Source organism: Lonchura striata, chromosome 10 (genome assembly GCF_050655825.1).
Source record: "Lonchura striata isolate lonStrDom1 chromosome 10, ASM5065582v1, whole genome shotgun sequence".
Classification (NCBI taxonomy): Eukaryota; Metazoa; Chordata; class Aves; order Passeriformes; family Estrildidae; genus Lonchura; species Lonchura striata.
In genome coordinates, this window is record NC_140712.1 from 17,019,739 (window position 1) to 17,034,521 (window position 14,783).

The 14,783-nt window shown below is 41.2% G+C and overlaps 1 protein-coding gene across 9 annotated transcripts in view; it reads right to left on the minus strand.

The window, feature by feature from the left end:
- The window catches only part of ZFAND6 (zinc finger AN1-type containing 6), a 36,488-nt gene that overhangs the window by 15,508 nt on the left and 6,197 nt on the right, over nt 1-14,783 (minus strand). Inside the window, exon 1 of one of the 9 annotated variants that reach the window (XM_021537601.4) lies at nt 14,011-14,035. The exons of 6 other annotated variants lie outside the window; for them this stretch is intronic. Coding sequence is in view for 1 of the 3 variants with exons in the window: in XM_021537598.4 (XP_021393273.1) it covers nt 13,867-13,868 (2 nt within the window). In the remaining 2 variants the exon portion in view is untranslated. Of the gene's footprint in view, nt 1-13,866; nt 13,982-14,010; nt 14,036-14,783 lie in introns of those variants that run through there. 2 more of the 9 variants (XM_021537600.4, XM_021537598.4) reach the window with 2 other exon arrangements.

A 14,783-nucleotide genomic window follows, 5' to 3' on the forward strand; every position in this document is an offset into this window, starting at 1 on the left:
TCTGAATGAAGAACTGATTTATCTTAAAGAAAAAAACCCAAAACAACAGGGCTCTTTACAGTATCTTAAGCACATTCTCTGCTTTGCTTTACAATATTGTTGTATAACCAGTTGTACGAGCCCTAATGAGAAAGAACAGACTAGAGGGAAGTGCAGGAGCTTTAAACAACTCCTCTCAGTACAACCCCAGAACATCTACTTCATTGAGGATTATGGAATAAACACCCTCTTTCTGTATTAGCTAAAAATTGCTAAACTTCAGCTGAAACTACCTCTGTGTTCTTAAAGATATTTATTGCCACTAGAAGCATAGCAACATACAGCTCTGCAGGCTAAGTCTTCCTTTTCTTAAAAATAAGGTTCTTATAGGCTACCTGTTCCTATTACTCCTGCAATACACAACTTCATTAATTTAATAATGCCCTCTTGCTCCTTCTGCTACAGGTCCTGTGTTTCCTCCTTCACCATCACATCCTCAGAGTAAATTCCTCTCTGCACCAAGCAAAAAATATGCAAAGGACACACCTATAAAATGTATAGAATTGAAGCTATAGAAACACTAAAGCAATGCAAATCTTCTGGACATCAAGTTCTCTGGAGAAAAAGACACATCTTCCAATACTCTGTAAAGCAAGTAACAAAATACTTGTGGACATCTCTTCCACAGAGCAGGCACTGTAATACTGGTCTTCCTCTCCACCACCCCCCCCTCCTTTCTTCCTTTCCTTTTAATTAAAATGTTTATATGCCACTAGTTTCAAATAACTGATACCCTAGCTTTATAGGCTTCAAATGTTAATCAGTAAGATCAGAGAGAGCAGCATTTAGCAGGATTAAACACACAAGGTTTAAGAATAATCTCTTTCACTGCTGCCCCCCACCCCCACCAATTCTAGACAAGGAAAAAAAAAAAAAATCTGGCACAGAAGCCAGCTTTCTCTTCATCTGTCTTCCCCAAAGAAAAAGGTCTCTTGAATACCAGTTACCCTCATATTTCAAGTTCTGGTAAGGAAAACAAGCAGATCCTCACATCCTGCAGTACAGTCTTGTATTCTGCAAACACTCCTAAAATCTGTGACTGGTATGGGAAGGATCCCTCCCAAAAGCTAATGCTGAGACCTCCCAAACAGCTTTGTGCCTCAGCAGCACAGCAGACACAGTTTGAACCATTCTGATGCCAGCTTTGAAACTGGTGCTCAAAGAGAAAGCAGAACAGTGTGAGCTACTCTTCACTGTCAAAATTAGCACACTGACAGTTTTACCTGACACTCACCTCAAATGATAAATCCAATTTTAACAAGTGATTAAAATATTCCCTCCTCTGTCATAGCCACCTTAATAATGAAGCAGCTCAGCACTGACTGAAGTAGCATCAACACTAATGGTCATTTTCTCTTTGTGCTAATGAAGCATAGAAGAAGCTGCAGAAGTGGTAATGTGTGCAGCTTAGACATACAAAGCTTCATTCCAAGGACAAATAAGACACAAAGCTGGGCACACAAAAATACACTTCACTTTGTAGCATGTACTGGCACAGATACCCAATACCACCTGTACCACCATATGAAAAAGGTAGGCTGGTACAAAAGGCAATAAATAGGAAATGCATTTCTCTACAGGCTTATCAAAACAAAGGGCAAATAAAATCCCAAGAACAAAGTTCTGTTGAATCTTGCTGCAGAAGCTCCCAAAGCACTGGCTGTGATCAAAGGTACCAGTTCATATTGGAATTTGCTGCTCAGGTGTCCTGCTTCCAGCAGGACACTACTCAGGGTATAAAGCACTAGAATCACAACTTAATAGCAAGCTACGGAACAGTCCTGGTTTTTTTACTCCATTGCTGTGTCCCAAAAGGCTCCAATTTACATTCACTGAGCAGTAGCTGCTTTAAGGCATTATCATGTCCCAGCAACTTGCTATGGAGCCAAGAAGAACTGGCAGATTTGAATAAGGGACCTCAGTCATTACAGCTCAGCCCGGCTTGCTGGTTGCAGTCAGACATGTCATTTCATCTTACAGCTCACCCTTGCTAAAGCACTGCAGCTGGTTCACATTTGCCAGCACAGCTACATGTGTAGTTACACTCTGACCCAGTTTCATCAGAATGCTTTGAGTTAAAAAAAGTGAATATGGTTAAGGACCAGCTATGCAAGCAGATCTGTAAGGGCAGCGACCTCTTTGTTCCTGTAGCAGAACACACAGCTGCTGCATTTTTCAAAACACAGGAGTTCCAACTTCCTCAGCACCAAGAGAATCTATACATTTTAAAGCTTTACACTTATTCTACTGAGTCTCCAGACTTCTTTCTGCTCAAGCAAACTAAAGTTTTAAATTGCAATGTGAAGTTGAATTTATATGACTTCATAACAAAAACAAAATACTCACGCTAGTGACCAAAGACTTACATAAGACGTTCTCTTAACTCACTTAACAAGTCATTTAATATCTACTATGTTCCTGTCTATTCCTGTTGAACAGCTTTTTATTTTTGTTTCATTCACAGACTTAATGTAGGCTACAATCAAGTACTTAATACTAGACACTCCTAGCAGAAACTTTACAAAAAGGTGTAAAGAGTTAGAGAAGTCTTTTCTTCACTTCCAATTTTTATTAGTCAGCAAGCCTAAATCCTTCCATACAAGAACTAAAATATAAATAAAACTGGAATCTCAAGAAAGCTATATCTCAGATTTAAGATGTCAGAAAGACTGTGAAAGAATCACACTAGTGGAAAAAGATACACTCATGAGAGAAAGTGGCAGATGGACAGAAAAGAGACAGTTGAGGTCTTAGGAAGGGACAGAACATTAGCAACTTTTATAACTAATCTGAGCCAGAATATCATAAACCCAGGAACACCCGGTACAGACAAAGCCTCCACTGTTAAAGCATGTATGCTGCTAAGTACAGCTGACTGCTCTTGTACTCAAGGTTACATGAGGAATAAGAGAACATTTCACTACAACCTCTCCACTCTTGCTAAGCAAGAACAAAGATGCACACATTCTATACTGGTATCAAGGAGATCACTGGTCATAAGGACTCGGCTTTCCATGCTTGTCTACATACACTATTAATAGATGTTACTTTGAAACTGTAATTACTACTTGTGACCACGCTTAACCTTTGCAAAGCATGGATTACCAGACCCAAAGATTAACTTCTGTAAAAGTGGTACCTCAGACTCTCATTCACCTCATACAAAAGCATCTAATTGCTTGCAGTAACCACTTAAAGTCTACAAACAAAAACAAGCATAAGCAAAATTTTCATACTTAATTTCCAAACTTTCTAGTATAGTCAACACACAAAATAAAGGGCCATTTCTATAAACATCATTACCCTGTTGAAGATTAATTATAAAAAAAACTTTACCAATTAACAAGCAATATAAGAGGTACATTTTATTACTTAGTTGGAAGAATCATATTTTATCTATTTTGGATTTCAACGAGGCAGAGCACAGACAAAAGGATTTGCATTGGAATGGCAGAAAGCGGCCACACAGAGCTACTGGTGTGATGGTGGGATTTTGCAGAAATGACCACTACTTTATGGAGCATCTGCTAAGTCACCTAAAAAATTAAGTGCAGCACTCTGTATAAAGCCTTCAACACTCCTATTTATCATGCATTTTAATTTGAGTCTAAAGCAGCAAAATACAAGTCGAGATGCCAAGGATTATCACTGTTTGTACATTTAAGCCTGTACATTGGGACTTCTAGACTAACACTGCAGCACCACTAGAATTAGATCCTTGCATATGACAGCATCCAAACTTCCTGAGATTCAAAGAAAAATAATTTTTTCCTCTTAGAAAATTTAGAAGCTTCTTATCCCTCAGTAGCACAATACATTTGTAGGCACCCCCAGTTCATCCAGCAAACTCCAGTCCAGAGCAACACAGAAATGCTTTCAGAAAGAAGCACCACCATCATGTTCCAAGTTTCTGTCTCTCCAGTGATGACTATAAGAAAACGTAAGCTGACAAAGCTGCCTTTTTGGAGAGGTCAACCTGAAATCCAAGTGAAAACAACAAAACAAAACCTATACACATAACAAAACTCACTTCTTAGGTTCGAGAGAAAAAACAGCAAATAACCCTTGGAGCTAGACATGCTTGTTTACAGCGAGCCATGACAGGGACCTTCAATAAAGATAACTTGTTAAACATTAAAAGCACTGAGAGCAATGCAGTAACTATAGTTGTTCAGTACATGGTAAAGACAATTTCTAAGTGAGTTACAAAGAAAAGTGAACAACAGACAAGAGTTATCATGTGTTTCAGGAAGCTAGTTTTTGATCTGGAATCCTTGGGGGAGGCATGGTGAGAAGTTCAAAAGGCATATCTGAGGAACACATAGGACACTGGCCAGCCACCCCCGCTGGTCCTGCTGTCCTACCCAAAGCATTCTATGTCCATGCACAAGCCAGAGAAGAGTGTCCTTCCCCCCCAAGTATGAAGTTGTACTTACTCAGTTTAGCCTCCCCAGCTCACCCAAGATTTAAGGCTGAGCAGGCCCATTTTTGGAAGATAGCTGTCTCTGAGATTAAGACTGACGCCGAAACCTTGCATGAAGTTACACTTATGACAGAAAGTGCAGCTGCTTTTAAAAGAGTACCCTTTTAGAGTGCTTGCTCTGGCATCTCTGCTCAAGTGGAATAAAAATTCAGAAGTTACACCCATTAGAAAAATCAAACCATGTCAGTAATTGCTCATCAGCAGTTGGCTATGTCAGCTCACACAGTTTCCATCATGTGTGGCTGAACTGGTGCCAAGCCGTACAAGTCAGACATTGCTTGAGGAGCTCTTTTATTTCCTCTGGAGTTTGTGCCATCTCATACCTGTATTCTGGCATTCAGGTGCTGCACGAATACTTGAGTTGCCCTTCACAGTCCCATAAATTTAAGGTTTACTTGAAATCTGTCAGATAACAGAAATGCCTTATTTTAAAATGCTCTAAGAAAGGTAAGAAAGCTACTCTGAAGCAGACCAGGCAGGGCTGGATTCTGTTTTCTCTGGTATCATATATTGAAGCTGGCCATTTCATAAATCAGAGGTTGTACAGAATTAGAATCAGGTGATTCTAGAATTCTCTAAATTCCTTTAGAATACCAGGCCAACAGGGATGCAGGAGAGCAAGTCCATAAACTAACTTTGGTGCTGTATTTTAAAACAGGTTTGACTTAACACACTGATGAGAAATAATCTGTAAGAAGGATTCAAATACTTACAAGATTACCCTCATAATTACTGAAAGAATAGATGTAGATTCAGTAATCACTTCTTTTGAGCTTCAGTGAAAAGTAATCTTCTCTCAATACAGCATAAGTTTCACTTATTTTAAGCATATCAAACCCAGAAGAGATAAAAGCCGCTTTAACACAAGTTCCCAAAATAGACAGCTTCTTGTTAACAAAGCACCTGTTGCTGAGAACTGACAGTAAGCACAAAACACATTATAATTTGTTTTCATAAACAGCACTATGTAGAATTTTAATTAGCTTATAATGCTTTAATGCCACAGTTCTATATGGGCCTAATGCTAAGGGAGCTCCTGCTCTAATATCAGGGTTCCTATGTGTTAATAAATAAAACTATCATCATTTCTGGCTAGGGCATCTTGAATTCAGCTTAACTTCCAAGAACGCTGTCATTATCATGCATGATGTGTAGTTCTATTTAGAATTATGCACTATATCTAATTTAAGTGTGTAAAATTATACAATACCCTTACTGTGGTTTGATGGGGAACTCAACCTACAGCGAAAGCCTGACCAAAGAAAGAGGGTATGTAAGGACAAGTTTTCAGCAGAAGAGGTATAAGTACAGCGTTCCCTGTGGCAAAGCTGCATTCCTCATCTCTTGCAATAAACTTAAATTTAGTCAAGGGACTCAAAGGTATTACTTTGTTTTAACCTCAATACTATTAAGGGGGGGGGGGTGCTGCTTTTTTTATCCCTTAATTATTATTTCAATCACTGGGGAAGCCAGCTTACACGATCCTAAACAAATTACATATACTACATAGGTGTCTACATACTAGAACTTATCACTCTGCAGACAGCATAATACTTCACAGGTGATCAGCAGCTGCCCTGTTGGACAACTGGTATTTATCCATCACTTTAATACACTGTCAAGTTTCACTGAAGATAAGAACAGACCAACTGGTCACACTGAAGTTTTGCATCTTTCCTTAGTTTCCTCTCAGCTGTCACTTTACACTCCCTGAAACAATGGAACATGTAAACATCCAACTGCAGCCTATACACACACTTTCAATATCTATTCATATGCAACTAATGCAATGGTTTCACTATCCAGCTAATCTGGGGCTTTAGACACCTCTGCCACAGCATTGCTGGGACAGGAACTGATCTACCCTGAAGACTTTGTTCTTCAAAAGCTTGGACTGGCTCTTGTATCTGGTTTATGGTACAGCTCTTTGCCAGAGGAGTCAAAGTTAACAGTGCACTGCAGGAGGAAGGTGAACCTACCAAGTCAGTAGCTGAGCTAAAATTTAAGGCATAGCCTCACTTATAGCTTAAGCCAAGGAAAAAGGCCCACATCACCAGGAGGTCAGAGCGTGAATTAGTGAGTTGCCTTGTGTCAGCTTTAACTATCAAAGTGTCAAGTTAACAGATAAGGGGCTACAGAATTATCAGAAATTTGCAATGAGACACTCTCCTTTCTGAAGTGTTCCAGAAGTACACCACTTGCTCATATGGAGAGGTCAGTGCTTAAGAAAAGCTTAAAAAAATACTGGAAGCAACTTGATTGAGGACAACTGGCATTTCTTCCCCCACTGCCATCATGGAACAGAAAATAGTTTTTTACACTTCCTCCCTAAGCCCATACAGAACAGACTGCACACATTTCAGTTTCTCAGCTGAGGGGAAAGCCAGAGCTGACAGCTCTCGAGTAAGAGTCTGCATTGCAAACACTGTGCTTTAATCACTAGGGCATCCCTTTTACCTACAAAATACTCCAGTTACAACTCTGTGAACTGCCCTCCTGATAACCAAGTCTTCTATTCATTCTATTTCCAGACAAGATTCCACTAGGTGAGCACACATTTCTAGTACAATGTCTCCCCCACTCACTGCCCAGAACACTTAGATCAGCAAGTTAAGAAGACAATCACCTAAAAATAGCATGGCTGGATGCCACTGTCTCCCCACTTATTACTGTGCTACCTTTGTACAGAGTTTTCTTCTACAATTCTACATGGAAAAATAAAAGCCATAAATGGGTTTACAGGAGGGACTTGTAATCAAAAAGGCCAAGCTGTTAAGTAGTGCCCTGGGATTTCCCCTTTTTCCTCAAGCCAAATAAACAAATTTACATTTTTAGAATAATTTTGAACAATAACTCCTTAAGTAGATCAAATTACTCTTTTTATCTTCTTGCCAGAGTGATTGTATTCTGCCAGAGAACAGATTGACACATGGCAAAGTAACAACACTTTCTAGAGAAAGAAAAGTTCACAATATAAAGGAAAAGTACACAAATGAAAATGCAGGCCAGATAACCAACTATTTTGCTTGGCATATTAAAGCCAGTGTCACACTTCAGAATGGATAAAAATGGGGAGAAAAAAATCTGCTCACAGGATATTAAGCTTCAACTGTCAACAATGTGTGGCTTTCTATCATGATGCTCATTCCTTTCCATTCACAAACTATGGCAAACAAGGCTATTATCAGGAAACAGTGGAAAAAAGAACAAAGTCTTTTCCTTTTTATTATGGTACTGGGTCAGAAACAGGAGGGTTATCAGCAAGAACAAGGCCCTTTAGCTTGGCCTAAGGATGCAGCCACAGGCACAGCAGCTTCAGCTATGCTGGCTCCACAAGAACAGCGTCCTCACTACAGCTTGGGGAAAAGCCCAGTGCCCTTACACTGTTTCCCAGAAATCCCTTCTCTCTCACACTCCTTTTGTGAGGGCAAAAATCCCCACACAACTGTTGAAGAATATTTGTATCCCTTACATTAAAAAGCCATTAATTTTAACCTATAAGCCTGCATTTCAAAAATCAATTGTCCCATTGTAAAACGAAGCTGCTCAAGGAAACCCAGCAACACTGCAATGCACATTTTACACTGTATATATCACCCTGTTTAAGTTCACCAGGCTGAGATTTCAGGCCATACAAAAAAGTTCTAAAAAGTTCTTCATTTCAGGCCTTGACAGTCTGAGAAATTAAGGTGTCAGAGCTGCAGCAAGGACACAGGTATTATTCAGAGAAGACTAATGTTCCAAGCATTCTGATTGTGTAGTGTGGGATCTCAGGTTGAAGACAGAAGGGTAAGTAGGTAACAACTAATCAGGGATTTATTTATATACAGAATGACTACGTATAAACTTAAGACCATGGGTCACAGTCACATTATGACTTTGCAGAATAACAAGCTAATTCCTGCAGAAAGAGAGACTAGAGGCAAGAGCCAAAAGTTTCACAGCCACCAAGTAAGAGAAAAGCAAATGCAGGAAGGCAACAAAATCAACCAAGTGACCAGAGTGTGAAATGAGATTTTTTTGTTGTTATACTGAAGAAAAAAATTAAAGCAATTACTCCACTGCTATGCACAGAACTTTAAAATCACTTAAATGCACTCAAAGCACCAGGTTTGACTGGATTTATTAAGAAGGCAATAAAGTCATGCCCAGCTACCAGACCATTCTACAAATCAAACACTGCTTTATCTCAGCACTAGTTTTAGCCCCTGCATGGTTTGTCACAGACAACTGGTAATTTGTTTGTTATGTAACTAATAGTAATACACTTACCTTGACCTATTGTTACTAGTGCTGCTTTCCTCCTCTCCAAGGATACTTTAAATAAACCCCATGAAAATATGCTGATACTCAAAACAATTCTACTGAGCAATTCTGAAGTCTTTTCCCTAAAAAGCATTTCAGCAAAGTCCATGTTGCCACAATTTCCTTCTTTTTCTTTGCAGGTTAGTAATCAAACATTTTGATATCATAAAACACTAAAATAAATACTTTTCTTGTCACCTTTCACCTGGAGAACAAAATTTGTTTGATAACTAATTCTAATTAATACCTACAAAATCATTTAAGGACTTGACACCAATATCCAACAGCATGCCATACTAGCATGATATTTGGATGACATAATCCCAACATGAGAAGTCTGGTGAGATTCACTTAGAAAACTCTCTGGTATCAGCAACTAAAACTACCTGATAAAAACCTTACCCGAATCTGAGTGAGCTGGGCAAGGACAGAAATCTCGAAACCTTTCAGTTTAACACTCACAACCACTTCTTTTGCCTCTACCTTGATAAGGGTGCAGATCCCAATGCAAGGTCATCCTGTTGCACAGAATGACAACATTGCATTGCATCAAGGACTTGATTGCACCTGATTTTAGAAAAAACATGTTGAATCCATACAAGGGGTAGTAGAGAAACAATTTTATCCTTCTTTGCAGTCTTGTATCCTCCCTGTCACCCCATCCTTGAAACTAGCATGATCAACAACTCACTGAATGTTTTCTCCTGGCAATCTAAATCAGAGGTAGCATTCTGTATAAAATACATTAATATGTCCAATTTAGGCACAGAATGCTACATTTTTGCCTGAAGAATCAGTGGTTCTCTCGCTGCAAATGTATTTTAAACCTTAAGTGGAAAATACCTGCCTTTCTCATGCAATATTCTGCTTTCATCAACACAATTATATTCCACAGCACACACATGAAAATCATCCAGCCTCCTGCATTGTTCAAACTAATGGTGAAAACTTCAGGCCTTGCTTAAAAAACCCACACAATGCAAAATGTTTCAACGAGCCCAAAACTTACATCTCAGAAATACCTCTCTTAAGCTCCCATTCCAATTTGACTATGAAGTTTATATTTGTCTCCCTAATCCTTCACACAGATAAAGTTATATTAGCATCGTGAATTACAGGATACACTGGTGCAGTGCTGTCTCAAAACCCTGGGCTAGCTAAACTGCTGGGGTGGCTGCCAGAGCCTGCCAAGCCAGCCACACTGTTTATAGTTTAGTTCTTCAGATACAGGATTATTACGTTTCAGACTGACAAATACCATATCCTGAAGGTTAGAGTCTTGTGACACAAATACATCCTGGCAGGGCAGAACAGCTGAGCAGGGGTGGTCTTCAGCACAGAGACAGTCTGAGCTCTTGCAAGACTGCTGAGGCATTAAGTTAAAGGAAGAACTGTGGTTTTAATAAAACTGCTGCTTAAAAAGGAGCTATTTTTAGGAAATACTCAAACAAGTGTATTAATTTGTCTAAGTAATACTCAAAATACTGTCTTCAGTTGATCTAAATGGAGCAGAAGATGGATCAGGTTAGGATTTAACTCAGTTTCCCTCTTAATGCAAAATTTAATAGCCAAAAAAGTTACTTCTCAAATGAAAAAAATCCCCACTTTCTTTCAACAACTGGAGAATGAGCAAAGATTCCCAACATGATTGAGGAGAAACAGTTTTTGCACCGTCAAAGCTTTGTTTTAGCTAATCTCTGTTTAGCTCAAAAGCCCTATAAACACACTTGGAAGAAGGGATCTGTTAAAAATATATCACCTCACCCCTTCAATTAAGGGCTGAGAAGCTTATGACGCATCTGAGAGATCCAACAAGAACAGGGAAGACTTAATGTTCCTGATACTTCTAAAGGTAAAAGAAAAAAAAAAAAAAAAAAAAAAGCAGGTTTAAAAATCCCAAACAGGTTTCATGCCTCTATTAAATGGATTTTAAACCAAGAACCAATCCCAATTATTTTTATTCCTTTGTAGGTCATGTGCAATTAAATGCTTATTTTCACAAAACCTTATTACAGTGTAAACATCACTGGGCAGATGATCCGCCCCACCCAGAGCGAGCTCCACACCACAGGAGGACACACAACTATCTCCTGAGGAGCCCTTGTATCTGCAGGAGAGGGCTGTTCCTGGGCACCAATCTGCCCTGCAACAGCAGCCCTGTGCTGATCCCGCCTCCTCAGCTCACCCCTTTCCTAGAAACTGCAAGAAAACCAGTTAGAGGCCAAAACCTCCCAGATAAAAGCAAGGGCAGGTGTCCCTTTTTGGGTATGGCTGCCTTGGGCACAGGGCAATTAGCAGAAAAGATCCCTGAACCACTTGGGAAATGGGGAGGAAGAGAAGGGGAAAAGAGCCAGTTGGGCTGGCTCCAGCCACGAGTAGAGAACAATGTGAGCCAGCCTAGCTGACTGTGCCTGCAGTACTCACAGAACCCCTCTGCTGGGAGATGCAGGAGGCCCCAAGTGTGGCACAGAGGGCCCAACAAGCTGGGGGGATGCAAATCCCACATTCCTGGTTTCAGGGTGGACAGCAGCCCTCCCGAAGGCTTGGGGATATTTTACAGAGATCAGCCCATGGCAGGCACACAGCCTGCTCCAAGTACCACTGAACAGGACCAGAGTGCAGGGTCACCACCCAGCTCATGCTGGGCCACCCACCTCACACTGAGCAGTGCCACCAGCAGCTGGTGGACTGTGGGGCACAGATGTCCTCAGTCACGAAGAGGGGAGATAAAATTTGGTCCTGCATTTTGTACACAGGTTTACAGTGGGTTTTAAGAATCTCTTATTCACATCAGAGATGTATATTCCATCCTGGCACAAGAAGCAGACACATAAATCCCACAGCACACAACACATTCACAGTGTTTAAGATCTGCAGATGGAGCATGTGCAGGAGAAGGTTTTTATGAACAAGAAATGCTGGAACAACCAATCGTTGTGCGGGGACAACACGGGTCCTGCCAGCAACGGTTTGAATGCAGGCAAGAAACATTTGCTGTAGCCTGAATACAGAAGTTGTACAGCTGTGCCAGCAAAGTGGTATGTTTATCCTTTAGGGCAGATTTGCTTTCTACAAACAGCCTGCATTAGAACTATATACGTGTGGCAAGAGAGTTGAGGATTTCACTCCTGTGTTGAATAAATCAGCAAAAGTGGTCCCAGATAATACATCTTCCCTAAGCTGGGGGCCAGAGGGGACTCAAGAAACACGGCTGCTCAGCAATCAAGCAACAGGAACCAAGTTGACTCATGTATCAGCTTTTATCTGGTTCTAAATGAAACCATTTTTTGGCTAAACACAGTATTTTATAGCACACAAATACTTCAGTTGGCTTCCTTTAGTTTCAGCAATTCTAATACACATACTCATCAGTTTAGAAAAATTCCAGTTAACTCTTCTTGCCCTCACCTCATACACCTGATGTAGCCACTTAGGCCTAGCATCACATGGAAGTTAAGAAATTAATATCCAGGTATTAAACACTTATGGATCCTAGTCCTAAACCCAGTACAAGAAACCTATCCCAGCTCTCTACTAATGACCACATATAGTCACTGCCCATTCTAAAATAGTATTTTCAGGGTTTAAATACAATGCAGGACATTTAAAAATGGCATAAATAGATAAAGGCAGCAAGAGCAAATTAGTAATTCAGACCTATAAGCCACTGGCCCATAGCAAGACACCAGTGTGTCAAGACACTGATATATATAAAAGAAATCTATATCCAGCATTTTGAGAGAAAACACAATGTCTCAATGTAAAACTGAAAGAATGAGCTATACTTCGAAAATAACACTTGTTTACATTCAGTAAAGGTCTATGCAATTGCTTTCCACGGTCATTTGAAAGACTGTTGCTCAATTTTTTTCACATACATTCTTCTATCACCATGACTAATCATACAAAACCCATCAAACTTCTTAGACTCAACAAGTATTGGGGACATGAGTATTTCTTTCCAATTCCCAGAAGCAGCTGTGTATCAACCCAAGTGATTTTATAAAAACAGGAAGTATTTAGGGAAGTAAGAAAACAGATTTCCCAATCTGAAAGCTTTGTTCTGTATGTGGCCTCATCTAATATAGAAAGGGTGACAATTAAAATAAAGTCTTCATTCTCATTAGAACCCCCCCGTTTCCTGCCTCGCCACTTCCTGCTCTCCTCCTCTCACCCTATCCCATGCCACCCATGGCAATTCATACTTTTCCTGTTCCTGAAACCCTTTCAGATGCATAAAGTGTCACTAAAAATACCATCTATGATATAACTGGTGCAGAAACTGAAAATAATCTTCCCTCAAATAAAACACCTGCTACCATTAGGCAATACAGGTTTCCAAAGAGATTCAGACCAATTCCAAAGGAAAAAGAAAATTCTCCCCCCTGCTTTTTTTTCCTCTTAGCTAGAAGGGTAATAGCTGCAACACAGAGCAGTAACACTTCATTTTTCCTGCCTGTGTTTGTAATCAGAGCTCTCACAGACCCAGACACCCTACAAAACTGATTAAAATTGAGGAAAAAATTGCCATGTTTTACATAGTTTTTACATACCTTTGTTCTAAATGCTAAAGACCTGCGAGACATTCTTCTCATCAAGAACAAACAGACAGACAACAGCACAGCAGCCTTCAGTGATACAACAAAGGACAATTTAAGACAAATGACTTGGAGCAAATGCTATCACTGAATAATCCCACGGCAGCTGTCATAATTAGTTACCTCCAATCTCATCAGAATCAGGGAAGTTAGAGTTAAAATCGAGCTCTCTTCCTGTAACATTGTGTAACTCCAAAACAGCAGCTTTATCCACGCTATTTTAGAATTAACATTTCTCCATAAGATAATGTGGAACCGCTCGATTCTTCCACGCCAGAACACCCGGTGCAAGGCGAGAGATGACAAAAGAAACTCGGTCAAGTTTGAGTCTCTCAGCACCTTATTTCCTGTCTAAAGAGCCCTTTTGTTCTGCTTCCCTGCATAAATGTTAATATCCTGCCATCATTAGAGAGCGAAACGACGAAGGAAAGCCCCACGCACATGAACTCCACTGCCCCGGAGGGCGGAACGACGCCACACGACGCGATTAGAACGGCAAAATTCCTACCAACACGGTCTCCACAATTTTCTGCTCGCTTCACCCCAGATTAACTTCACTTGGAGCTGCACTTCGGCGCAACCTACCGTGGGCACGGGGCCCGCCCTCCCGCTCCTATTGGTCGAGGCGGCGGAGGCCCGCCCCGCCGGCAGGGCCGCGCCCGCTGATTGGCGGAAAGGCCTGCCCGTCACGTCAAGAACTTTTCCTTGCTAGCAGGTTAGGCTGGGCGGGCTCGGGCACCCCGGGCGCGCGCTCTTAAAGGGGCCGTGCCCCGCTGCCGCCGTGCCAACGCGAGCCGCGGGCGGGCGCACCCCGGCACCGAGCCCGGCACCGAGCCCGGGCCCCGCGGGGCGCCCACCCCTCCCGGCACCGGGAAGAGAGGATAACACCCGAGCGGGCTGGGAACGCTTCTCCCGCGGCAATTACACAACTGCCGCTTGCTCCACTTATGGGATAAAATTAGCTGTGGGTTTGGAGCCCATCCGCGCTTTAAGGGTGACTGGAGTTACCCTGGGAGGCCGAGCACACTATATAAATTAGTAACCCCGGCTAAAAATACATCGGGTCGCCGGTTCCAAAGACTTCCACCCATTTAAAGCATGAGTCAGCAGGAGCTCCGCAGGAAGTGACTGTCTCCATCCCACAAGGTACCACGGTTTCTGCCAGAAACTTTTTGTGCTTATTCAGGCTTCACTTGACTGAACAAATTCGCAAAGATCCTGGTCACGTTATGACAGCAGCGTTTCTCACGGCACAGCTTCCTCTCAGCACTACACAAAAACCTGTATTTTAAATTGAAAGTGGTTCTTTTTCCTTCGTGCAAACACAGATATGGTTCCCTACACAACTATCCAGTGAA